The 27,329-nt window shown below is 42.9% G+C and overlaps 1 protein-coding gene across 3 annotated transcripts; it reads left to right on the top strand.

Annotated features, from left to right (window-relative positions):
• Positions 1 to 786: 786 nt before the first annotated feature.
• Positions 787 to 27,329, top strand: ASB9 (ankyrin repeat and SOCS box containing 9). Of its 3 annotated transcripts, none has more exons than XM_055267935.1 (8): positions 787 to 881; positions 999 to 1,228; positions 11,893 to 11,972; positions 16,184 to 16,291; positions 18,625 to 18,775; positions 20,463 to 20,597; positions 22,075 to 22,266; positions 26,685 to 27,329. In XM_055267935.1, the coding sequence occupies exons 2-8, from the start codon at positions 1,135 to 1,137 to the stop codon at positions 26,807 to 26,809; spliced, it is 885 nt and encodes a 294-aa protein (XP_055123910.1). In that variant the 5' UTR covers positions 787 to 881; positions 999 to 1,134; the 3' UTR covers positions 26,810 to 27,329. The 3 variants fall into 3 exon arrangements, with proteins under 3 accessions (XP_055123910.1, XP_063491087.1, XP_055123911.1); XM_063635017.1 differs by having other exon boundaries at positions 22,075 to 22,327; positions 26,685 to 26,779; XM_055267936.1 differs by lacking the exon at positions 16,184 to 16,291.

Below are 27,329 nucleotides of genomic sequence, written 5' to 3'. Positions count from 1 at the left end.
GGCTCACTGCAACCTCTGCCTCCTGGGTTCAAGCGATTCTCCTGCCTCAGCATCCCGAGTAGCTGGGATTACAGGCGCCTGCCACCAGGCCCAGCTAATTTTTTGTATTTTTAGTAGAGATGGGGTTTCACTATGTTAGCCAGGCTGGTCTCAAACTCCTGACCTCGTGATCCGCCCGCCTTGGCCTCCCAAAGTGCTGGGATTACAGGCATGAGCCACCGTGCCCAGCCCCAAATGCTTTGTATAAGCAAAAACAGCAAAACGTTAACAAAATAAGTTTTAGTAATTCACAATGAAAAGATAGCAGGTATCTTCCACATCTCAGGCCACCTAGCAATCCATTTTTCCAATTGCAACAGTTCATTATTTATTTAGAAGTTAAAATAAAACGAGTGGAGGAAGAGTGAGATAGGACATTTAGCGAAATTCTTGCAGCTGAAAGGAACAAATGGTTCTTTCCAAAGGTACATTTTTTGTAACGTATAGACACATTTTCCCACAAGAAACTCCCAGCACAATTGAAAGCACATGTACAGATGGCCAGGGCGTGCTGTGCATGTTACTGTGCAAGCAATTCAGCAGGGCTGCTGCAAAACCAGCTTTCTCAGCTCTGGGTGCTCGGGCTTGTCTCCATAACAAGCTACCATGTAACAAACGGATCTCAGCAGGGTGAACAACAGTTGCAGAAAGTGAGCTGTTTCCTTCACCCCCACCCTGCTCCCTTCCCTCTTAAAAGTTACAAACTGTGAGTTTCCTTCCTGATAAACTCCAAGGCTTCCTCACTGATTGGTCTCAGTTTGGGAAAGGACGTGACATCAGCAACTTTGCAGACTCAGGGCTGGAGGGTTCTTGTGGCCTTTGGCGGGTCTCCAGCCAGTTAGGTAAAGCGTGTGTGTGTGTGTGTGTGTGTGTGTGTGTGTGTGTACACACGAGCGCGTGCCTCTCTCTGACCACAGGTAGCACTCAGATTACCCTGCCTGCTCTGTTCTTTGCTGCAGACCATTTGACCAGAACGTGTGCAGCTCAGCCAGCCACAGAACTGGAATTTTTCAGGAGCAGGGGGAGCATGGAGTTTGGACTTTGCTGAGCAACTGAAGTGGAGCGCAAGAGCTTGCTCGCTTAGGAGAGAGCATCATGGATGGCAAACAAGGGGGCATGGATGGGAGCAAGCCCGCGGGGCCAAGGGACTCTCCTGACATCAGGCTTCTTTCAAACCCATTGATGGGCGGTGAGTCATAGGGGCAGTGGAATCAGCCCTGGGGAGGTTGGCTAATGTGCTTAGGAGAGGAGGGTTGGGCAGTTTCAGTGGCTCTGTGTGAGGTGTCCATGGGGCTGTTACTGGGCAGATGTCCACAGCTCACTGGTATATATCCTTTACACAGCTGTTCAAAAATGTGTACACTTCTTTCTGCAGAATCCTACAGACAAGACAAATTTCAATCGTCACAAATTATTCTCCAGTGAAAATTTCAGCTCCCAGGAATCATTCTTTGTGGGTCAAATGCATTATTTATTAAATTGGAGGTTTGAAAGTTTACTTATAAGTAGGAAAATTTTTAATGCTAAAACCTTTTTTTTAATTTGTAAGTCTTAGGTGTTTGGCATTTAGGTGGGGCAGGGTTTATAAATGGTGTTCAAACATTGAGCACTGATGGAGTCACTTTCAAAAGAGAGAAAAGAGACTTTGTTTTACTCAAAACATTGGAGAATCATCTTACAGGTATTGTTCTCATCTGTCAAGTGGTGTCTGTGCTAATGTACGGAATCCCACAAAAATACACACTTTGGTGAGCATTCAGCAGGTGCCTGCTGGCTGAAAGGATTCTGAAAAATGGGTTTAGGCATTTGCACCCAGGTTCTTACAAATAATAGTATATTGGTTAGTGATATACTGGTTAACTCTCCAGCCCCAAGTCTGCAAAGTTGCTGATGCCACGTCCTTTCCCAAACTGAGACCAATCAGTGAGGAAGCCTTGGAGTTTATCAGGAAGGAAACTCAAAGTTCGTAACTTTTGGAGAGCAAAGGGAGCAGGGTGAGGGTGAAGGCAACAGCTCACTTTCTGCAACTGTTGTTCACCCTGCTGAGATCCTTGGGGGCTTGTTACGGAGACAAGCCCCAGCACCCAGAGCTGGGAAAGCTGGTGTTGCAGCAGCCCTGCTGAATTGCTGTATTTATTATTTATTAATTTTTTTTTTCTTTTTGAGATGGAGTCTTGATGTGTCGCCCAGGCTGGAGTGCAGTGGCGCGATCTCGACTCACTGCAACCTCTGCCTCCTGGGTTCAGGCTTATATAGGCGGGGCGCAGTGGCTTACGCCTGTAATCCCAGCACTTTGGGAGGCCGAAGCGGGCGGATCACCAGGTCAGGATACCATCCTGGCCAACATGGTGAAACTCTGTCGCTACCTAAAATACAAAAATTAGCTGGCTGTGGTGGCACGTGCCTGTAATCCCAGCTACTCGGGAGGCTAAGGCAAGAGAATCGCTTGAACCCGGGAGGCGGAGGTTGCAGTGCACCGAGATCTCGCCACAGCACTCCAGCCTGGCGACAGAGTGAGACTCCGTATCAAAAAAAAGAAAAAAATATATATATACCTGGTATACTGTCCACAGCACCTGTTGATCAAAGGGGCAATAAACAGGGACCCTGAAGTCAGCCAGGGTTTTTTGTTTTATTTTGTTTTTTTTTGAGACGGAGTCTCACTGGCGCCCGGGCTGGAGTGCAATGGCGAGATCTCGGCTCACTGCACGCTCCGCCTCCCGGGTTCAAGCGGTTCTCCTGCCTCAGCCTGCCGAGTAGCTGGGATTATGGGCGCCTGCCACCATGCCCGGCTAATTTTTGTATTTTTAGTAGAGACGGGGTTTCCCCACGTTGGCCAGGCTGGTCTCGAACTCCTGACCTCGTGATCTGCCCGCCTGGGCCTCCCAAAGTGCTGGGATTACAGGCGTGAGCTACCGCGCCTGGCCGTCAGTCAGGGTTTATTAATCTACTATACAGGTAGCAAAAGGATAAAAATGGAAGAAATAAAACACAAAACACCTTCCCTTTGACTGAGCAGACTAGCCTGCTCATTCATTCATTCATTTATCCAATTTCACTTATAAAATGAGCAGAGTACTCAATGGTGAGTGGGATTTAGATCTACAAAGGCAGAACTGGATTAATCAGCAGATGTATTGAGCATGAGTTTGGAGAACTAGGAAAGCAAGAGTGGCACCAAAAATCACTTTTTTTTTTTTTTTTTTTTTTGAGATGGAGTCTCGCTCTGTCGCCCAGGCTGGAGTGCAGTGGCACAATCTCGGCTCATTGCAAGCTCCGCCTCCCGGGTTCACGCCATTCTCCTGCCTCAGCCTGTCCGAGTAGCTGGGACTACAGGCGCCCGCCACCACGCCCGGCTAATTTTTTGTATTTTTAGTAGAGACGGGGTTTCACCGTGTTAGCCAGGATGGTCTCGATCTCCTGACCTCGTGATCCGCTCGCCTTGGCCTCCCAAAGTGCTGGGATTACAGGCGTGAGCCAACTGTTCAGGGTTTCTAAAGTTCCTAATCCAACCCTGGTGGGGTCAGGGTGGGTGAGTGGGAGTGGGCAGGTGTTAAAGGCATGGTGCTTGTAAAGTGAACACGCTGTTACAGCTAGAGTGGAAAATGCGAAGGTCTTAGGGAGTCTAGTGAGAACAAGTTTGAAGAGATGGAGTGGCAGATAAAGCTTGAAAAGCTAAGTGGAGGAGGTCAGGCTTCATGAGGCAGGGAATTGAGAGCCATTGGTGGTTCTAGAGCAGAGACCTGGTAATAAGGCTGTAGGTGAATTAACATGGTAGCCACAGCTGGGATAGCTTGTGTTGGAATTGTGGGAGATTGTTGCATTCATCCACTGGTTCTCAAATTCTCATGTGCCTCTACATCACCTGGAGAGCTTTTTAAAATACAGATAATGCAGCTTCTGGCTGGGCGCAGTGGCTCACGCCTGTAATCCCAGCACTTTGGGATGCTGAGGTGGGTGGATCACTTGAGGTCAGGAGTTCGAGACCAGCCTATCCAACATGGTGAAACTCCATCTCTACTAAAAATACAAAAATTTGGCTGGGTGCGGTGCCTCACACCTGTAATCCCAGCACTTTGGGAGGCCGAGGCAGGCGGATCACCTGAGGTTGAGAGTTTGAGACCAGCCTGACCGACATGGAGAAACCCAATCTTTACTAAAAATACAAAATTAGCCGGGCATGGTGGTGCATGGGAGGCTACCTGGGAGGTACCTGGAAGGCTGAGGCAGGAAAGTCACTTGAACCCGGGAGGCAGAGGTTGTGGTGAGCTGAGATCACACCATTGCACTCCAACCTGGGCAACAAGAGCGAAACTCTGTCTCAAAAAAAAAAAAAAAAAATTAGCTGGGTGTGTTGGCACATGCCTGTAGTCCCAGCTACTTAGGAGGCCGAGGCAGAATTGCTAGAACCTGGGAGGGCGGATGTTGCAGTGAGCTGAGATCATGCCACTGTACTCCAGCCTGAGCAACAGAGCGAGACTCTGTCTCAAAAAAAAAAAAAAAAAAAAAAAAAAAAAAAAAAAAAAAAAAAAAAAAGCAGATGATGCAGCTTTTGATGAAGTGGTAGGCCTGGGGTGGGGGCCTAGGAATCTGCATTCATAACAAACTCCCAGGTGACACGGATGGCACTGGTCAGGGACCATACTTTGAGAACCACTGCACTAATCCAACCACGAAACTTACATTTGGATCGAACTTTGGAAATGACAGAGAAAGGGCGATGACTTCAAAGGAAAGATAAATCGGGGTATGCTGCTTGATTAAATGTTGGAACTAACAGAAGGCAGGCAAAATTATAAGGTTCTCAAGCCCAAAGTAATGTCAGATAAGCTAGATAAGAGGGAAGCTGGAAAGGAAGTTGCCTTGGATGCAGGATGAGGAGGGGAGGATACAGAGTTCTGTTTTGGACATGAGAGTGCCAACAATGATGCCCAGTGCACAGTATGATGACATGGGACTGAGACTTAGGAATGATCACAGGTTAGAAGCCAGAGACCTAAGAATGTTCTACAGAGGGGCTGTGGTTGAAACCTAGGGAAGGGAGAAATTGTCTAATGGCCAAGAGCTGAGAGTCAACCAAGGATGGAACCCTGGGACAGGCCTCCAGTTGATGAAGTAAGACCAGTAAGTTGGACAGAGAAGCAGAAAGAGATTCTGGATGTTGTAATTACACAGGTACTAAGGGAAGAGAAGTTTTCAAAGAAGTGGAAGTCACAAGGGTAGGTGCCTGGATACTTCTGGTCTCTTACCTCCTGTTGTGAATCTGACTGGCAAATTGCTACTCGCATTCTACACCCAGCTGAGCCATTGCCCCCATGAAGCCCTCCTAGACTTTCCGCCTCTCCCTACTCAAGTGGAGTCATTTTCCGTCTGCTTTGCATCAGTTCTGCCCCTTGGGTAAAACCTCAATTGTAGTTGGTTGCTTTTGTTCATGCTTCTGAGGTCTTAACCTTGGTGAAGTGTGAAGTGTGGAATGCGGAACACTCAGAATGCTCTTTTCAAATAGCTGTGCCAAGAAACTCAGCTCAGGTGAAGCATGTCCCTTCGCACAAGGCCAAGTTAGAGGGGAAAATAGGGCCCAGGTGTGGATCATCTTGCTGCTCCCACCTCCACCTGCAGGTGTTTTTCTGCCCACTTCCCTGGGGGGAGGGAGGGAGGAAAGGCTATGAAGATGGGCAACCAACTCTTTATAGAGATTTGTTTAATGTTAGATTCTCCTGTCCAAGGAGCAGGGAAAGAATGTCTTAATTTTTTCCTGAAAGTAGCTTCTTATGAGTTGAATTGTGTCCCCTGAAAATATATGTGGTTAAATTCTTAACCCTCTGTGCCTCAGTATGTGACCTTATCAGTTAAGATTAGTTAAGATGAGGTCATAAGTAGGGTAGGATGAACCTTAATACAACATGACCAGAGTCCCTATAAGAAAAGGAGAGGAGACACATGGAGAATGCTATGTGACAACAAGGCCGAGATAGGAGTGAAGCATCTAGAAGCCAAGGAACACCAAGGACTGATGGCCACTGCCAGAAGCTAGAAGAGGCAAGGAAGGATTTTTCCCTAGAGCCTTTGGATAGAGTATGGCCCTGCCCACACCTCGATTTCAGACTTGTATCCAACTGCTAGGCTTTAGGAGTCGGCGACAACAAATTTCTGTTGTTTTAAGCCACGCAGTTTGTGGTGCTTTGTTAACGGTATCCTTAGGAGACTAATTTACACCTACTCATAGAAACTTAGGAAAATACATTGAAGGATAAACTAACCACCCATAATTCCACCAAGCAGGTAACCACTGTTCCCAGTGTTTAGTGTCTATCTTTTGGGGTTTTGCCTGAAGACTGACACCTGTAGAGATATTTCTATCCTTGCAAAATTGAGCCCACCCTGTAGAGAGTATTCACGTTTAAACAGAAGACAAACTAGAACAGGCATTGAAAGAAAACAATTTTATTGTCTTACGGTGAATTTTTAGATAATGGGGCACCTCAGGAGGGATGAGTTTTCTGGGGGAAAACCTGCGTGTTGAGACAGAATGGGTGATAATGTGAGGGCCCTTTGGAGAAGGCAGCTTTATATTGAGAGAGAGAAGAGAGAGGGAGACAGGAAAGAGGAGAGAGAAGAGAGAGGAGAGGAGAGGAAAGGAGAGGCTGGATGATGGAACTGGAGAAAGAACTGCAGTGGACAGGCCTGACTTGCCCAAGAGTTGCCTCAGTGGGCCTTTCTGTTTGTTTCTGACTGTAAGCCTCTTGTTTCTTTTTCTCCTCTTTCTGTTTGTCCTGGGATCAAACCAAGGTCCACAATAATTGTGAACACAGCACCCAGATCCTTTCTAGGTTCTGGCAGGTTGGTTGATGCCACTGAATCCACCCTTATTGTGTCCTGAAGACTGAAGGCAAATACTCCTGTCCCCTCAGAGCAACCCAACTTATTTTTTCTCTCCTTGACTTTGCAAAATGTTTCTCAGGATGCGTAGATTTATGCTACTGCCCAGCATTCACTGGGGTTCTCAGAACATCAGTAATAGCTATTTTCAGAATGTACCAATTAGTGCATCTTAAATCTCTTTTGAAATAATGGAAATGAAAAAAATATTCCAGAAATTACAATAAAAACGAAATGGCAGCCTCCCTAATGTGCTCCAGGTTTGATGAGGGTACAATTTAAAAGAAAAATAAGTTTAATGGCACTACTTGGAGGACTTGTGGAGTGGTTTCATTACAAGAGCTCCCTGCCCCATTTTACCCATGAGCCACAGTACTGGATCCATGGCATTGCCAGTGACCTCATTTGACATGTATTTTTTTGGCAGTAAAACCAATAGACCGTGGCTGAGCCAGTGTTGGGAAAGAGCCCTTAATATATGCCAAGGACTTGGATAATGTGTTACATACAGTTAATGACCCTTGAGTATCAAAGACTTGGGTGGGGTCATTGGAAAAGGATGTTGTGACCTTGAATCTCCCCTTCATGAATTTTAGATAGTCTCCTACTATGAGCATTGTCCATGTTCTGGCAGGAAAATAGGTCCCCTTTCCTGCTTGTTTCCTGCCCTTTCCAGCTGCCAGTTAGCAGGAAGCAAGGGCAACTGCTTTTGGGTGTAACTGGGCATGTGCTGAGCCTACAGCTCATTGCCTGCTTGGGGTGTGGGCTCTGGAAAACCATGAAGAAAGAAGCATTTCCCAGGCCCACCAGACAGACCCTCATTTGGATCCCTAAAGAGACATGTCTCACTCAGCTATCTTTTCAGTGTTTTCCAGAGTGAAAGAGAGTGTGTGTGGACTAATCCATGATGCAAATTGTGGCGTTTGCTAATACACACACACACGTACACACAACCTATGCTCTCTGAATGTTAGAAAAATGTTAAACTAGGCCAGGCGCAGTGGCTCATGCCTATAATCCCAGCACTTTGGGAGGCAGAGGCGCATGGATCACTTGAGGTCAGGAGTTGGAGACCAGCCTGGCCAACATGGTGAAACCCTGTCTCTACTAAAATTACAAAAATTAGCTGAGTGCGATGGTGTGCACCTGTAGTCCCAGTTACTTGAGAGGCTGAGGCAGGAGAACCACTTGAACCCGGGAGGCGGAGGTTGCAGTGAGCCAAGATTGCCCCACTGTACTCCAGGCTGGGTGACAGAGTGAGACTCTGTCTCAAAAAATAAAACATTATACACAAAGAAAAATGTTAAATTATTAATTGTCACTACTGTAAATTTTCACATAATCACTCATTTGTTCTGAGACCTGCTGAGGTCAAAGTCCTTGTATAAATTTGAGATGGATTTTGGTTTTACCGGGACTCACGTTTTTCTTCTGGGCAGGAGCATAGGCATACTGTGACAAGCTTAACAAACCCTGAACTGAAATGACTTTAAGTTAGAAGGGGAAGCCTCATATACTGCTGATGGGAATATAAAGTAGGGCAGCCACTTTGGAAAGTAGTCTCAAAATAAACTTTGTGTTACCATATCATATAGCAATTCTTTTAGGTGCATATTCAGGAGAATTGAAAACATATATCTGCTCAAAAACTTGTACATGAATGTTTATAGCAGCATTATTAATAATAGCCAAGAAGTAGAAATGACACAAATTTCTATCAACTGATGAATGAATAAATAAAATGTGGCTTATCCATACAATGGAATTATTTGGCCAAAAAAAAAAAAAAAAAAGGAATGAAGTACTGATGCATGCTACAACGTGGATGAAACTTTGAAACACTATGCTAAATAAAAGAAGCCAGTTGCAAAGCACCACATACTGTATGGTTTCATTTATATGAAGTGTCTAGAATAGGCAAATCCATAGAGACAGAAAGTAGATCCATGGTTGCCAGGGGCTGGGGGAAGTAGAACTGTGGAGTGACTGCTAATGGGCACAGAGTTTCTTTTTGGGGTGATGAAAATGTTCTAAAATTGATTGTGGTGTTGGTTGCATAGCTCTGAATATACTGAAAACTGCTGAATTGTACACATTAAATGGGTGTATTGTATGGTTTGTGAATTATATCTCAATACAGCTGCTTGTTAGCTAGCTAGCTAGAGATATTCACATTGTCAGCCCCTCACTACGTGTACCAGGACAACACTGTACTTCTCAAAGACACAAGCTGTCTCTGCTCTGTAAACACTACATTCTGCAGAGGTGCAAACTCAGATAGCCTGTGTTACTCTCTTGGGGAAATACGTACTTCTTTATTTGCCCCAAATAGAAAGAGTAATGGTCCCATGATGAATGAGCAGAAAGTAAGACCATCTGTGGCTACACTTGATAAGTGCGTCATTTTTATGAAATCTGAACAGTTACAAATTAGAACCCAATTTACCTGCCTGGACTGTTTAGGCTGTCGACAATAATAATCTTAGGGAGCTTTAAGAGAGGCTGGGGAATGTGGCAGCTGTATTTCTTAGCAGCTGAGCACTTGGAAAAAAAAGTGGATTAATCATCATACATATGGTGATCCATCAGGATACATTTGCAAATCTATTGAAAACTGATTTTCAAAACCTTTCTCAATTTGTGGCTCTTTGTTCTCATTCAAGATTTTGTGTGAATGGTATTTGGCATTATCAGCACCAACAGGGTGGAATTAGTTGTCCTTTTAATTCTAATTTGGAGATCAATCTTTCCATATCCGCAGTCCGAATTTTAGCTTCCAAGCCCTAGAATCAGCAGTATTATTCCAGAAATAATTAGGAACCTCAGAGAATGCTGTGAGGACATTGAGTATCTATTAAGCGTGAGGTTTTGATGGTACGAAAAGGCATTTCACTTAAGATGTACCTTGTCTCAAGCACCTTTAGTGACCTCAGAAGGAAAGCATTGGATGGGTGGTATGTAGATGGGCTCATTTGTCTTCCTTTTATGTACTAAATGCTTAATGAATCCATCTGGAAGAATGGTAATTTGCTTACTAATACAGATTTTCCAGGGTACCGATGGCTTCAGGTGGCAGACGGGCCTCATGTGTTAAGTACAAAGTGTTAAGGCAACATGTGTTAAGTACAAAGGATACTTCATAGCCTTTCAGTTTGCAAGGTACAGATAGTAAGTACCCTCCTTCTCCAGGTCTTCTCAGTTTTTAGGAGCTATTAGCTTCCATGCAAGGCATAACTGGTATCAGACCTTTCTACCTTGTCTGTACATAGTGTGTTTGGCGAAGCAGGTGGAGCTGGAGCTGAAGCAGATTCAGGCACGCCTCCCTCACATTTCTACTGGAAATCAGATGAAGCTTGAGATGAGAAAAAATCAGATCTATGCCTCATTCAGTTATATTCATATTCAATTAAGAGAGAGGAAAGCATTTAATGGGTTGGGATTGGGTTTTCAGGCCTCTTTCCTAAGAATTTGTTTTCCTTCTATGTGGTTGTAGAATAAATTTGCTATTTTATTTTATTTTTTTGAGACAGAGTCTCACTGTCGCCCAGGCTGGAGTGCAGTGGCATGATCTCGGCTCACTGCAACCTCTGCCTCCCGGGTTCAACCGATTCTCCTGCCTCAGCCTCCCGAGTAGCTGGGATTATAGGCGTGAGTCACCACACTCAGCTAATTTTTACATTTTTAATAGAGATGGTGTTTCACCATGTTGGCAAGGCTGGTCTCGAACTCCTGACCTCAGGTGATCTGCCCACCTCGGCCTCTCAAAGTGCTGGGATTGCAGGTGTGAGCCACCGCGCCCGGTGTAAATTTGCTATTTTAAATAGCAATAATGATGAGGTGTAATCAAGACTCTCTGTTTAGTGTTAGGGCAGGATAATAATAGTAGCTAGTATGTGTTGAGCCATGGTAAGTACAGGTTGAGCATCCCTTCTCTGAAATCCTTGGGACCAGAAGTGTTTCCAATTTTTTCAGATGTTGGAATATTTGCATATACATAGTGACTTATCTTGTGGATGGTACTGAAGTCTAAACAAGAAATTCATTTATGTTTGATATACACCTTACACTCATAACCTGAAGGTAATTTTATATAATATTTTAAATAAGTTTGTGCATGAAACAAAGTTTTCACTGCAACCCATACATGTCAGGTGTGGAATTTTCCACTTGTGGCATCATGTTAGCACTCAAGAAGCTTTGGATTTTGGCGCATTTTGGATTTGGGAGTTTTGGGTTAAGGATGTTCAACCTGTATATTATGTATTAGGGATGCTTAACTTGTAACTTTACAGAGAAGGAAACTGGGGCACGGGGCCTTTCCGAGGACCCACAGGTCAGAAAAGGTGAAGCGGGTCTGAATTAAGAGCTTTCTTTAACCACCTTGGCATGCTGCCTTTGGGGGTAAATAATGTCCCTGTTGCAAGGAGAGACTCAACACTGATTTGTGCTTAATATTAGGACAGGAGATAATCTATAAATAGATATGGTTCTGTTTAGATTTGATTCCAAACCTAATGGTGTATGTAATTACATGATTACTACTATTAATACAGAACACTGTTTGCTGAGATGCCAAAGTCTGTATTTCATGCAGGAAACTAGACTGGCAGCTACAGCTTAACACACTAATGCTGGTAATTAGTGAAGCTCTCTCTTAACTAAATGGGCCATTTGCCTTTGAAGCCAGTGTGTAAATAGAAATAGAGAAATCTGTCATCCCAATCCACCTCTTTTGTCCTTAGTTTGAGGACTGGCTGTATGTAGTTCTTTCCCAAGCTATCCAGACATTTCAAACAAACTGTGCACAAAAAATATTAATAAAGAAGAGAAATGCTGAATTCCTGATGGGAATTTTGGTGGAGTGAATCTAATGTCTCCGTCCAGGGCCTGTTAGGCTCTTATTGATGAGCAAGGATACGCCTCTGGGTCTAAGTGCATTAGCAGGATATAACCCATTCCTTCCTTTCCATACAGATGCTGTGTCTGATTGGTCTCCTATGCATGAAGCTGCAATCTACGGACATCAGCTGTCTCTGAGGAACCTCATCAGCCAGGTAGCTTTTTGAAAATACAATACAGAAGAAACCTATCAAAATATTAAAACAAATGTGTGACATAATAACATAGGGACTTTTAAATTAATTCATTAAATAGAAGACCTAGTGGTGATTCTAGTAACTACCATAATGTCTAAATAGGATGAGTATATATTTTGAGATATTTTAGATGTCTACAACAATTGTAATACAATAGAAAATATCTGTAATTTCTATTGGAGATAACCCTACATAATACTATTACTACTGTGGTTTGTTGTCTACATTCTGAACTGCTGAAGGATATGCTAAATTTCAGATAGAACTGAGTGAGAATAAATGTGCTTTAAAAAATCCAATTTCATAGACCTATCCAGAGTAAGAAGTCCTCCTATAAGAAAATAATTTCTAAAGAAAAATGTCATACTATCCTAAGCCACTATCTTAAGCCATTTTTGGTAGCAGCAATCTATTACAAATAGATTATAACACTAATTCTAGCTAAAAGAAGTTAGGCTACTTCTCAGATACAATTAGAAATTTACCCTATTTTGATAGCACGAAAAATGATCACTTCAGCTTTTATATATCACTTGTTAAATTGGACAGATACTCATTTACATTCAGTATTTATGTGTTTATGAAACATCAGCCAGAATCGTATCTCCAAGTTCTATCACATTATTTGTGTAAGATGTCTTTTTAGAGCCCCGGTTTCTGCTTTCATAAAATGAGTATTCTAATACCTACCTAGGTCAGTCCACCCCATAACTCAATAACAAACCACCCCAAAACTCAGTGATATGATACAGTAACCATTATTTCTTGCTGATGTGTGTTTGTGTCAGTTCATCTAGGCTGGGCTTGGCTGGGCTTGGCTCCCAGCTGTGGGTTGGGTGTAGCCCTGCTGCACATCTCTTTCATCCTTCTTGGACCACTGGCTACCTGGGGAATTATTTTCTCTTGGCAAAACGCTGGAGCACAGCAGAGCAAGCCCAACCGTGCAAGAATACTTCCAATCTGTTCATGTCACATCTGCTAACATCGCACTGGTCAAGTCACATGACCACATCCAAAGTCAAGGCTCAAGAGAAGTACATTTTGTCAACTAAGAGTAGTTGACGACTGAAAATAGATATATTAAAGTTGAGCCATTCCATCTTTTTTTTAAAACTAAGAACTGACTGTGGACTGGACACTGTGAAGTAATGGATTAATTACCTTATGATTTTATATGACTCAGACTTGTTAATAATTTGGACAAATCACAGTTAATTTAAGGTAGAACTGTAGCTGATGATGAACTATAAATGAGTTTCTAACTTTACAGAAGGGACTTCTCTGTAATGTGAATAGGTGGTGAAAACTTTTTATTTTGTGTTACGAATAGCTGTGTTGTTGTATTTCATTTACCTGGATTTATGTATAAACACCTAAATGCTGGTATTATTATTATTATTATTTATTTATTTATTTTGAGATGGAGTTTCGCTCTTGTTGCCCAGTCTGGAGTGCAGTGGCGCGATCTCGGCTCACAGCAACCTCCGCCTCCTGGGTTGAAGCAATTCTGCCTCAGCCTCCCAAGTAGTTGGGACTACAGGCATGTGCCACCACGCCCAGCCAATTTTATATTTTTAGTAGAGATGGGGTTTCACCATGTTGGTCAGGCTGGTCTCAAACTGCTGACCTCAGGTAATCCATCAGCCTTAGCCTCCCAAAGTGCTGGGATTACAGGCATGAGCCACCGTGCCTGGTCTAAATGCCGGTTTGGTGTTTAGACCAAAAGTACTGGAAGACCAAAACTGCACAACAATGGCAGTTGTGCCTGGAGGAGTATGCACATTTTCCTATTGGTTGTTTTTATGGTTGCCTTTTGCCCAAATTCTGTACCTCGGCCTGCCTTCCCCCAACTTGTATCTGATACACTTGCATGATTTTTGCTTCATGTGACAATCATACCCCTCTTGTGGCATTGACAAAGCTACTTTCTATAAGTGTGATGACTGTGAGAAAATAAGGTATTTTCTCCTGCCAATTGGACATTTAAGTCTTAGGTATGAATAGTAAAGTAAGAAGTGACATACTCTTTTCTTTGATCACAGGAGTTGGCAAATTTTTTTTTTTTTTTGAGATGGAGTCTCGCTGTCGCCCAGGCTGGAGTGCAGTGGCGCGATCTCGGCTCACTGCAGGCTCCGCCCCCAGGGTTCACGCCATTCTCCTGCCTCAGCCTCCCTAGTAGCTGGGACTACAGGCACCAGCCACCTCGCCCGGCTAATTTTTTTTTTTTTTTAATACTATATTGCTTTTATTGACAGAAAAAGCATACAGATAATTTTATTCAGAGATTTTATGTGAATTATTTTGATAAGTGTACACATATATTTATAACGGACCTTTCTTTGTCAAGTGTGTGCCCACACACGTATTCATACTAAATCAATCTTAGAACTTTTTGTATTTTTAGTAGAGACGGGGTTTCACCGTGTTAGCCAGGATGGTCTCAATCTTCTGACCTCGTGATCCTCCTGCCTCGGCCTCCCAAAGTGCTGGGATTACAGGCATGAGCCACCGCGCCCGGCCAAGAGTTGGCAAATTTTTTTCAGTAAAGTACCAGATAGTAAATATTTTAGGCCGGGAGGCGGAGGCAGGAGAATGGCGTGAACCCAGGAGGTGGAGCTTGCAGTGACCCGAGATCGCGCCACTGCACTCCAGCCTGGGCGACAGAGCAAGACTCCATCTCAAAAAAAAAAAAAAAAAAAAGAATTTTAGGCTTTGCGAACCATGCAGTCTCTGTTGGAAGTACCTAACTCTGCTGTTTAGCAGAAAAGCAGTTGTAGACAATATGTAAATGAATGGGCATGGCTGTGTTCTGATAAAACTTTGCTTATGGATGCTGAAATTTGAATTTCATAAAATTTTCATGTGTCACAAAATATTCCTTTGACTTCTTTTAAACCATTAAAAATGTAGAAACCATTCCTAGCTACAGAAGCAGGTTGTAGGCTAGATTTGACTCTGTAGGCTACTGTTTGCTGACCCCCTTGTCAAAACTATGATAGAGCTAGGAAATCTAAGAAAAACAATTAAATGTCAGGAAAAGGAGGGTTTTTTTGAGAAAAAAAAATTGGGTGAAACTTATTTTTATTACAAATATTATTAAATCCTGTGTGTTACTAAATTCTTACGTTTAAAGAGCAATTATGTTAGTTAATAGGTACATTTCAATGTCCTAAAATAATAAAGTACATTTAGGCTTCCTAAAAGGTACATGCAGTCTATTTCTTTTCCCTTGCAGTTTCAAAATTTCCTTTTAATTGTCTCACAAGGTAGAGCCACTTGTGAATATGTTAAAATTTAATAATTGCTTGTTGAAACTTAGCAATTTGGGCCACGCTGACTTTAAAAAAATTGAGAAATTTCATAAACAAGCATAAAAGAACTTAAACACGTGTGCAGTTGAATAAAAAGTGATGATGATGAGAATATTGCCATGTGACTGCCTCCCCAGGTCAGGAAATGGAAAAATAGCACTTTGCTGGCTCCTCCAAAGACTCACCCATCCCTCCCCTTATTGTGCTTTCTAGAACACAATCCTGTGCCTCTTCCATAGGAGTAACCATTATCCCGATTTCCTTGTTTTCTTTATAGTTTTACTCTATATATTATGCCTTCTGAAACAATATGGGGTAGTTTTGCCTATTTTTGAACTTTAAATTGATGTAATCATTCAGTGTGTATGCTTTTGGATTTTGCTTCTTTTGCTCAACATTATTTTTGCAAGCATCACCCTTGTAGTGCTTGCCATTATAATTTGTTGGGTGTAATCTTTCTGCTGAAAGATTATATCAGTTTATTAATTCAGTCCATTGTTGATGGACCTTTGGTTTGTTTGCAGTTTTCGACTATTATGACCAATGCTGTTGTGAATATTCTTGTATATTTATCTAGATGTATATATACCTAAGAGTCAAATTGCTGAGTCATAGGCATATGCATTGGCAGCTCTAATAGATACAGTCAAACTGTTTTCCTGAGTGGTTATACCATATCACACTCCCACCAGTAGTGTGGCAGTTTTTTTTTGTTTTTTAAAGTCAATATAAACACCTTAGTGTAACATCTGATTTGAGCCTGGTCAGCTTTGTCATAGTACTGGAATGGTGGCTGAAAAACAGCCCCAGGGCACTGTTGCTTTGCACCCCTTACTCTGACTATTTCCCCTCCTTCAGGGGTGGCCTGTGAACATCATCACGGCAGATCATGTTTCCCCACTCCATGAAGCCTGTCTTGGAGGTCATCCCTCTTGTGTAAAGATTTTATTAAAGCGTGGAGCTCAGGTAAAGGCAGCTGAAACAACATCTTAGAAACCAAGAATGAAAAATGACTATGTATATCCCTTCTGAATAACTTCCAGCACTTTTGATTAGACCGATTTGAAATACGAAGACAGTTGTTTTTCAAGAAAATTATGTTCATCAGGCTTGTTTGCTTTAGTGATAGATGGATGAAATACTAAATTTTTAGTCACGCTTACAGTCTATATCATTTTCTTTATCATACACTACTAATAAATGTTGTTAGACTTCTGTCTTCATTGTTATGGCCGGAAGGTAATGAAATATTGTGGAAAGCACACATTTGCCTGGGATGGCTAGGATGTCTGAGGAGACAGAAAATCTATGTGGTCATTCATCCTTTAGCTGGCAACCTGGACTTGTTTCACATGGTAGCAGGGATTGCAAGAGCAGCAAAAATGGACCTGTTTTGTGTTAGGCAACTGAATGGTGGGTTGGGGGAAATTCTGGGCTTGCTATCTTCTGGCAACAGCAAATGCAAAGTCCCAGAAATGATAGTCAGCAATTTTTATATCTTGAAGTCATTCCTTATGGCAGGACAGTAGAGTAGGTGAGAGAGTTCAGAACATAAGCAACTTTGTCCATGCCAAAAAAAGAATGGGCTTTGTCCTGAGATCAGTAAAGAGCCAGAGGTGAGTGCGTTGCCAGATTTATATTTGGGTTAAGAAAACATTCAAAACTTGGAACCAGGGAACGTGTCAAGGTGAAGCAAGAGACACCTAGGGTACAAACTTGAAAGAGGTGCTCGCTCTCAGGGTCCTGCACTACCTGTGTGATTCCAAAAATGACTATGTCCTTAAATTTTTTACCCTGGGCAACTTTTGTGCCTCACTCTAGTCCTGGCCCTGCTTGGAAGTAGAGTTTGAGAATGAATTCATTGTCTTCACAATATCATTGCTTAAAAGATTCACCAAATAATCATTTAATGATATACAAGAATGTGTCTGCACTTGGCTTCTCTATTCACTATTTAATTATAGCCCAAACACTGTGAAGTTGGACATTAACTTCGAAATTTCTGTCTGATTTCCAACATTAGAAAAGATAGCCTCAAAGATTATAGTTTTATGGCCCTATAGGACATTAACCAGTTTTTATGATTTTATTTTTTTTAATTTTTGAGATGGAGTCTCGCTCTGTCGCCCAGGCTGGAGTACAGTGGCACGAACTCGGCTCCCTGCAACCTCCGCCTCCCGGGTTCGAGTGATACTCCTGCCTCAGCCTCCTGAGTAGCTGGGATTATAGGCACGCACCACCACACTTGGCTCATTTTTGTATTTTTAGTAGAGATGGGGTTTCGTCATGTTATCATGTTGCCCAGGTTGGTCTCGAACTTCCGACCTCAGGTGACTCGCCCACCTTGGTCTCCCAAAGTGCTGGGATTGCAGGTGTGAGCCACCGTGCCTGGTGGAGTTTTGTATCTATTAGCAAATATATTTCAGCAGTCCATTGACTATAGAAGTTTTTCTTTCTTCTTTGTTTTTTTGAGATGGAGTCTCATTCTGTCACCCAGGCTGGAGTGCAGTAGCATGATCTCGGCTCACTGCAACCTCTGCCTCCCGGGTTCAAGTAATTCTCCTGCCTCAGCCTCCTCAGTAGCTGGGACTACAGGCGCATGCTGCCATGCTGGGCTAATTTTTTGTATTTTAATAGAGACTGGGTTTCACCATGTTGCCCAGGCTGGTCTCGAATTCCTGAGCTCAGGCAATCCGCCTGCCTCGGCCTCCCAAAGTGCTGGGATTATAGACGTGAGCCACTGCACCTGGCCAAATGTTTTTTTGAGCCAGCCTTACCATCTTACTGGTTCCCTCATTAATGAATGAGTTGAATAAAATATTTGGTATGTGTTAATTCTATATTTGTATGAAAGTCAAGTTTTTTAAAGTTTTCTAAATTATACTTAAAGAATATACTAAATTATACAATTAATAATTTCAACAATTTCCTCACAGCAGCAAGAGTAATCTTCTTGCACCCGTTAAGAAATTGAATTGGTGTGGGATGGGTCTAGGAAAGAAGTTTAAAATAGGGATTAGTTTGTAAGTGATTGAAATTATCCCAACTAGTTTCAAAGTTCATGTTCCTGGGGAGGTCATGGAGGAGATAGAACATTGAGTAACATTTTCGATGCTTTATAGCCACTCCCTAATTCCATTTTTCACAAAAACCTGTGGAATTTGGTACTTATTTCTCCATTTTATAGCTGAGGAATTTAAGGCTCAGAGATGTTAAATAACATCTTCAGAGTGGTGGACCCTACATTTGAACCCAAAACATCCCCCTTCCTGTCTTCATCCTGGAGCTTCTTTTTCCAGGTGAATGGTATGACAGCAGACTGGCACACTCCACTGTTTAATGCTTGTGTCAGCGGCAGCCGGGATTGTGTGAATTTGCTTCTGCAGCACGGAGCCAGCGTTCAACCTGAGAGTGATCTGGCATCCCCCATCCATGAAGCTTCTAGGAGAGGTAAATCTGTTGAGAATTTTTTTTTTCTACCCACTCCTTCAAGGGACATCTTACTGCTGAAAGAAAGAAAACGAGGTATATTTTAGAGCAGTAGTTCTCAAAATGGAGTCCCAGGACTGGAAGCATCAGCATGACCTGGCCTGCAAATGCAGATTCTTGGGCCTCACTCCAGCCACATTGAATCAGTAACTCTGGGGATGGGGCCTAGCCATCTTTATTTTGTTTAATAAGCCCTCCAGCTGCTTTCTGGTGCACAGTAAGTTTGTGTGCTTCCCTTTTAGAGCATTTTGAATGTTTTTCGCTGCTGTATTACTGGAACAGGGCTTGGCACATAGTAGACTATCCATCAATATTTGTGGAATCCGTTGTTATACCCGTGACCTTACAGAAATCAAGTTATTTCATAAAACAAATTATATTCTCCTATTTCAGGACCTTAAAGAACGTTGTCTCAGTGACACTTAAGTTTGCCAAATGAAATAAGCTTTCAGTTTTTGAAACTATATGATGTTGTATACAGTTTGGGATAATTCTTTTCATTAAAGCCATACTTTTTCTTAAAGTCTTAGCTCATAAAACCACAAGTTTTTATTTTCTCCAATATTTATCATCATCATAATGACCATACCTTGCCAGAGGGCTTTCTATTTCTCCAGTGGCTTTCACAGAATGGCTTCCCATTTGACTGGACCAACCCACTTATAATGATCTCCCAAAGCATTAATATTTATTTATTGAGAACATCTTAACTCATCATATTCGCTGCATACATAGAACTAAAATATAGCAAGAGAAACGTAGAGGAGCAATGTCGAAAATATGACATTCTGGACCAAGGAAGTGTGATTCAGCTTTCGCCTAGGTTTTCAGATTGGTCCCTGCTCATGTTGGATTTGGCAGTTTCTTCTAAGCCTTGCCTATACCCGCTGTGGCCTGTTTGTCCCGGGCCTGCCTTTGGAGAGGTTGTAAGTTTCCTTCCCTGTCCTGTGGCCCACACTGTGCCCTTTATTCTTCAGATCCACCTTCAGGTCCCGTTCCTCCGCATCTCTCCCCAACTCTCACTTTAATTTCTGTCCTTAGACAAACTACAAAGCCACAAACAATTGAAAAAGGTGGATGGTTGCTGGTTGGTTACCGTGGCTAGTAAACTCAAATGGAGTTTCACCCGTAGTTGCAGATTGCATCCTATGGTCAAACCATTAATTGATAGCAGTGGTTAAAATCACTCCTGATTTGGCTGGGCCTGGTGGCTCACGCCTGTTATCCCAGCACTTTGGGAGGCCGAGGCGGGTGGATCACGAGGTCAGGAGATTGAGACCATACTGGCTAACACGGTGAAACGCCGTCTCTACTAAAAATACAAAAAAAAATAGCAGGGCGTGGTGGCGGGCGCCTGTAATGCCAGCTACTCAGGAGGCTGAGGCAGGAGAATGGCGTGAGCCCGGGAGGTGGAGCTTGCAGTGAGCCGAGATTGCGCCACTGCACTCCAGCCTGGGGGACAGAGCGAGACTCTGTCTCTAAAATAAAATGAAATGAAATAAAATAAAATCACTCCTGATTCTAATTAAAGGAAATAGCTTTTGGTCCCCTGGATAAGCTGCTGCCAAATTTAATGCAAAACGGGGATGGCATTGTCTTTCTAGCTAAGGGAACTTGTAACTGTTTTTCTTCCTGCTTTGGGCTGCAGGCCACGTGGAGTGTGTCAACTCTCTTATAGCTTATGGGGGCAACATTGACCATAAGATCAGCCACCTGGGCACTCCACTCTATTTGGCTTGTGAAAACCAACAGAGAGCCTGTGTCAAGAAGCTTCTGGAGTCAGGTAAAGCAAAAAGCAAACCAAAACCAGAAAAGAAAATGAAAAGTAAATTAAATGTATTTTAAACATCTTACTGCTGTAGGAGAGAAATTAGTGTGGGCAATGGAGTTGGACAAGGTCAGGGTTCATATTGACTGTGTTCCCTTGGGGAATTATTTCACACTGTTTAAACTTTAGTTCTCTCACTTGTAACGAGGATGAGGATGATGATGATGATGACGACGATGATGATGCCTCTTCTCAGGGTGATCCTCAATGATTATTAGTTTCTCCTCCCTTTCCTCTGTCTCCCTCCATTTGGCCAGTCACATTATTAAGCCCTGCATAACTTGCAAAGCTGTTGGATTAGTGTTGAATCTTCCTATTTGGGACCTTAAGCAGTTCTCTCTGATTTAGATGTTGAACTTGCCCCATTGCAAATATTATATTTTCCTTGAAAAGGCCTATGTACCCTTACTTCTTTTCACCTCCCTGCTGTTGTCCAGCCCCCTTCTCAACACCTGGAACACCATTTCATCACCTCTTCAATTATCTGTGTCCTATTTATTCTTTAAGGCTTCAGTAATCTGTTTCCCAGTGAATGTTGTTATAGTCCTATTGCCTCCTACTCATCTGGCAGGCATTGCTATGAATTAAGAGATGCAGTCTCTGTCTCTCCCCCACCGCCCACCTCACCTCTGCCACTCTGGGCAGATTTTAAGCCTCTAGCCTGGAAAGGGCCATGTTTGATATCCCTCACAAAGTCAAGAACAATACAAGACCAGATCAGTTAACATTTGTTGAGTGGACATAGATTTTCATTTTACCAGAGAGATGGCAGCTCACGCAAAGCCACATGTTCCCACATGTCACAGTGAGAGCCAGGATCTGGGCTGGGGTGGGGATTTGTTAAGAGTGTAGGAGTGGAATTGGGTGGGGACAGTCCTAGAAATCCACCTTACTCCTGAAGGGGAGAACTTTGCCACCTTCCCTGTGATCTTGGGATTGCCCAGTCCAATCCAGGGGATACCCCCATGAGTTGGTTGCTTTTCAAAGTCCAAAATCACCAGTCCCAAGTGCCTGGTTTTACACCCTGTGGCAGCTGCACACCAGGTGAGTTTGGCTGCTTGGTGTAGGCTGGATTTCAGCATCTAGCCTCTCCATCAGGCTGTGCTGGCTAATACTTAGTTTCCATTAATAATAATGTGGAGCTTTTATGTCACTAGGATTTTTCTTATATGCATCATGCCTATGTACAGTGCTGAAAGGCAAATTTTTAACTTTCTATGCTATATTCCTCATGCTGTACATTCAATAACATTATCAGGTGGGATTTTCCCCACATTATTAAATGGAATCAAACCATCTCCCATTTTTCCAGGATTGCTGTGCTCAATATGGATTCCCTCTTGTTAGGAAATTTTGGGGCTCGGGGCTTTGAAAAGGGGGATGGTTGGATTCTGCTCCTTGCTGACTCTTTTTTGTTCTTGTGACTGTTTAGGAGCGGACGTGAACCAAGGGAAAGGTCAGGATTCCCCACTTCATGCAGTGGCCAGGACAGCCAGTGAAGAGCTGGCCTGCCTGCTCATGGATTTTGGAGCAAACACCCAGGCCAAGAATGCTGAAGGCAAACGTCCTGTGGAGCTGGTGCCTCCAGGGAGCCCTTTGGCCCAGCTCTTCTTGGAGAGAGAAGGTGCTTCTTTGCCAAAACCTAAGCCCTAATCTGTTGACATCCCTTGAGGCTCTAGTAGAAGGCAGGTATTCGGCAATTTCTGGCTCCCATTCTTATAAAAAGATCATTCTCTGACATCACCAAATCTGGGGAAGTTGAGATAATTCAATATTCAATGAGATACAGTACTGGTCACAGTACAGTAAATAACCGTCCTGCTATTTAGCATATTGGATACAGGTTTTTGGGATGATCTAATATTCATTATGGGGTAGGCCAGCTTTTTAAAAATTAAGATACTGTTTTAAAATTATAGTATTACATTTATTTAAAACATGCTTGAGAATGAGGCAGCAGAGGCCTCTTTGGGGTTGTATGAGGCCCCAGGACATCTTGCTGAACCACAGATGGGCCAGACTACTGGACACTTGGTTTCTGGGCTTAAAATGCAGCTCTTTAAGAGTTTAAGGTTCACACCAATCCAAAGATATTTACTATTATAAATTAACCAATGATAAGTCCACACTTCTCTATAAGTAAGAACTGAGACTCCCAACTCGAGCAATGAAATATTGTGGTTGAGCAGTGTGTATGGAAGTAGGGCTTTGAGGCCTGGGCTGGGCTGGGGAACAAAGACACCTCAAGCTGGGGAGCCACCCTCTTGCAATCATCATGGGCTCAGAGGCAGTTGAGCAACCAGCTCAGTACTTATTTTCTTTCTTTTTTTTTTTTTTTTTTTTTTTTGAGATGGAGTCTCGCTCGGTCGCCCAGGCTGGAGTGCAGTGGCGCAATCTTGGCTCACTGCAAGCTCCGCCTCCCGGGTTCATGCCATTCTCCTGCCTCAGCCTCTCTGAGTAGCTGGGACTACAGGTGCCCGCCACCACGCCCGGCTAATTTTTTTGTATTTTTAGTAGAGACGGGGTTTCACCGTGGTCTCGATCTCTTGATCTAGTGAACCGCCCGCCTCGACCTCCCAAAGTGCTGGGATTACAAGCATGAGCCACTGGGCCCCGCCCAGTACTTCTTTTCTTATTGGAGTGTGGACTCTGAAGTCTTAGGGATTCTGGGACTTTGAAGCAGGCCTTCCTACCAGAAGGATTCTGATGTTATACAATCTAGTTATTTTCTCCCCACATGATGAGCAGTAAGGTTGGCTTTGGGCAGAACTGTAAAGTGGGCTAAGGAATCCTTCTTCCTTCTACTCTCACTGCCCCAGGGTACTTGCAGTCAAGTCCCCACCTGGGGGCATGCCAAACAAGGCCTGTGCTCCTGATCAGTGCAGGTCAGGCAGAAAAGACTGACTCCAGGCACAAGAAACAGTCCAGTAGAGGCCCCTTTCAGTTAAGCAGTGGGATAATCACGGAGCAGTTCTATCTGTATCTTAATAATTACTTGTTTTGAAAAAGTTCTATGTCTACAAGGCCCATAAAAATATCTTAATTTTTAAAAAATCAGAATAAAAAATGAATAGAACAACACGGAGTGTAATCATCTTTATACCAACACAGTTGTGAGATAGAATTTTTAATTGTTTTAATTGAGAAAGGGATCCACAAAGGCAAAAGTGCCTCAGGTCCCCCTTAGTCATAATATAGGGCATACGTTAATGTAGGATGTGTATGTCCCCTCCTCCATCAAACAACCTCATAGCATCCTCAAATTGCCTCCCCTGACTTTTCCCTTCTGCTTTGTTTCCCAAAGACATTCCTAGAGACACTAATTACAATTTTGAATTTATGTTTTGCAAGGTGACAGTGTGGCCAACGATCCCACTAGTTTATGAGGTGTCATTTGCTGCTGGAGAGAATCACCACTTGTTTTGCCTCCATGAGTCACTTTTGGGGTTTTGGTGTAGTCACCTCTCAGAGGGCTCGGAGCCCACAGGAAATGGGGTCAGGCAAGTGCAGAAAACTAGACCTGTGGATTGCTCACAGCAGTTTCTGTCTCTGGGTGCCCCTAAATTCATTTGCTTCAGTCCACCTGTTTCTCTGTTTCCTGGAGAAGGGAATTTATTACTGTCCTCTTTCAATGGTATGGCAACAGGAGAATGTTGGTAAAACCCAACCATGTTCTGAACTGGGCTTTGCGTGGGTGTTAGGAAAGGTAAGATTTTCCCTTTTTCTGAGAAAAGGGAGAAGATTTCAAGAATATTACCACCTCACCCTTGATAAGCATCTAAAGCAGTGTTTGCTCAATTAAAACCTAGACATACTGTCAGCCCAGCACGACCGCAGCCCCCATCCCCCTCACCCAGTGCACTTTGGCTTTAAAACATCAAAGGTTGTTGCTGGCCGGGTGCGGTGGCTCACACCTGTAATCTCTGCATTTTGGGAGGCCAAGGTGGGCGGATCATGAGGTCAGGAGATCGAGACCATCCTGGCTAACACGGTGAAACCCCGTTTCTACTAAAAATACAAAAAAATTAGCTGGGCGCGGTGGCAGGCGCCTGTAGTCCCAGGTACTCGGGAGGCTGAGGCAGGAGAATGGTGTGAACCTGGGAGGTGGAGCTTGCAGTGAGCCGAGATCACACCACTGCACTCCAGCCTGGGAGACAGAGCCAGACTCCGTCTCAAAAAACAAAAAACAAAACATCAATGGTTGTTTCTGGGGAAAAAAGAAATCAAGGCCCAAAGGAATATGCCAATTCATAAATATACAATTAGCTGGTTTTATTATCGAGCAAAGCAAACCCCTTGAATGTTTGCAGGTGCCAGCAAGTGACTGCAAATCTGTAGTGGGTTTTCAGCTCTGTGTCTATGGACTTGAAGCTACAGTTGTTTTGCATTGTCTTACTCGTAGTAAACAGCAGCATTCAGTTGGCATCAGTAGTTATTAATACACTGAGTTTCCTGTGACATCCCGCTTTTCTTAATTCTCTATCAGGCCTGCTCTGAGATCTTGTTATTTGTAATGCTTTATCAGTACCGCCTACGGTTGCCTCTGACAGTGTTTCTAGCACAGATGATCAGTCACATCTTTCAACATTCCTTAGTGAGGTTAGATTAGGTTCAGTTTCCCCACAGTGTGCTTTTTGCTGCTCATTAATATGTGCCTTGAGAACACTGGGAAGCCGTTCATTATTATATGCTTTGAGTATACTGGGCATAATCTCGTAGGTGACTTACTCCAACAGGGCCCCTCTGTTAGGGCCTGGTTTAAAATACTGCAAGTATTTTTTGATTGTATATATGTCGAGTTCCATCTCTCCTTGTTCTCCATCACCTTGAGAGAGAAGTTAACTCGGTTGATCCTGTAGTCGGTGGTGATGCTATAGGAAAACAGAGACCACAGTATCCTTTTGGCTGTATTCTCAACCCTGACCGCACACTCAGATGACCTCGGGCGCATGCCTTTAGAATATCCAGATGCTTGGGCTTCACCCAACAATAATTGAAGCAATATCTCTGGTTGGGGGGACTCAGCGTCCATGTAGTTGAATGTGCCCCCACCCCAGGTGAGTCTGAAGTGCTACCTGGATTGAGGGTTACGGCTTTATGGAGTTCTTGAGGGTGTATCGTTTTGCTTTTTCAAAAATAACCAAAAGAAGATTCCCATTACAATTTGATGCAGGAACGGGGGTTGGGGGGCATGGAAAATCATTCCCCATCCTTTTGCCCTATAACAGAGTTTCTCAACCTTGACACTGTTGACATTTTGGATCAGTTGAGGGCTGTCCTGTGTACTTGGGATGTTTAGAAGCATGCTTGGCCTCTCCCATTAGATGCCAGTAGCACCCTTCCTCAAGTTTTGGCAACCAAAAATGTCTCCAGACACTGCCAAATGTCCCCTGAGGAGCAAAATGATCTCCTCCTCCTTTCCTTCCCTGAGCCTCCTCCCAGTTGTGAACCACTGTCCTAAAACGTAAACTGTTGGGTGTTCCCTAAGCAAGGTTTGTGCTAGCTAGTTCACTTTTCACCTGTGAATTGAAGCATTGGAATAGCTCTGAATACAGGATATAAAAACAAACATGACTTAACATACTCTTAGGATTCACTGTGAGGTCATTATATTTGAATACCTTAAATTGCTCAAGTTATGAAATAAAAATGTTTGCATCTGGAAATATGCCCTTGTTTTTAAAGGTAAAAGATAAGAACACCATTAAACATAAATTTTATTTTTATTATTGGAATTTTTGTATAGCTGTGTAATTCCCAAGTTAGCTTATTTAAGCTCCATTAGTGAGGCTAAGCTTTAAATTTCTTTTACTCTGTTCTAAATTAAAACCTAACAAGCTTATTTCAATTAGCTACCGGAAAAAAGAGAACATAGCCTAAAAATGCCTTCTACAAAAAAACCCCAGAAAATGGTCTTAAATAGTTCAATATTATTTCCTTATAGCAATGTTCTATCTTGTATGCTTTTTTTTTTTTTTTAAAAAAGGAGAAGTCTTAGATCAATAACACCATTGTATGACTTGTCTTGTGATCTTTCTCCAGGGCCCCCTTCTTTGATGCAGTTGTGCCGCCTTAGAATTCGGAAGTGCTTTGGAATCCAGCAGCATCATAAGATAACCAAACTCGTCCTCCCAGAGGATCTGAAACAGTTTCTCCTACATCTTTAAATGCATCAAGGGAATGGATTCACACACGACGTGAAAACATTATTGAGTGTTGTAGCCACTAGAATTTTAAAATCAAGTTGGATTTATAGAGTTTGACTAGTTTTTTCGATTAGATTTGTATTTGTTATAAATTTGTTTATAGAGTTTGACTAATTTTTTTCCATTCAATTTGTATTTGTTAAACTCTGAAGCCAGGGTTGAAACACACTGCATACATTTGTTTTATTAGTTAGAATGCATGAAGACTTTTTTCCCTGCTTGGAGTGTCATAAGTTATTGTTTTGCATAACCACTGCCTGCCAAGCACTTTCTGCATCATCTAATTTAGCCTTCACGGCAACTGGGTCAAGATGTCCAGTTTTCCAGAGCAAGGATAGAGGAGTCAAATTCAAATACAGGTTTTCTGACATTAAGTTATGTGATGACTTGATCGAGGCAGGATTTTCCAGCATCACTATCCTTGTTCCATCTCTGCTATATGGGAATGAAAATAAAGAAATATATTTCTTGGTTTGTCTAA

The sequence above is a fragment of the Symphalangus syndactylus genome, chromosome X (assembly GCF_028878055.3).
Source record: "Symphalangus syndactylus isolate Jambi chromosome X, NHGRI_mSymSyn1-v2.1_pri, whole genome shotgun sequence".
Taxonomy (NCBI): Eukaryota; Metazoa; Chordata; class Mammalia; order Primates; family Hylobatidae; genus Symphalangus; species Symphalangus syndactylus.
The sequence above is the reverse complement of the archived record's forward strand: the minus strand, read 5'-3'. Positions and strand labels throughout refer to the sequence as shown.

What these genes read in the sequence shown, in the direction of transcription:
- ASB9 (XM_055267935.1), top strand. Translation starts at nt 1,135, where the DNA reads ATGGATGGCAAACAAGGGGGCATGGATGGGAGCAAGCCCGCGGGGCCA. An exon ending in TTCAAACCCATTGATGGGCG is followed by an intron (nt 1,229 to 11,892) that starts GTGAGTCATAGG and finishes CTTTCCATACAG; the next exon opens with ATGCTGTGTCTGATTGGTCT. An exon ending in CCATGAAGCTTCTAGGAGAG is followed by an intron (nt 18,776 to 20,462) that starts GTAAATCTGTTG and finishes TTTGGGCTGCAG; the next exon opens with GCCACGTGGAGTGTGTCAAC.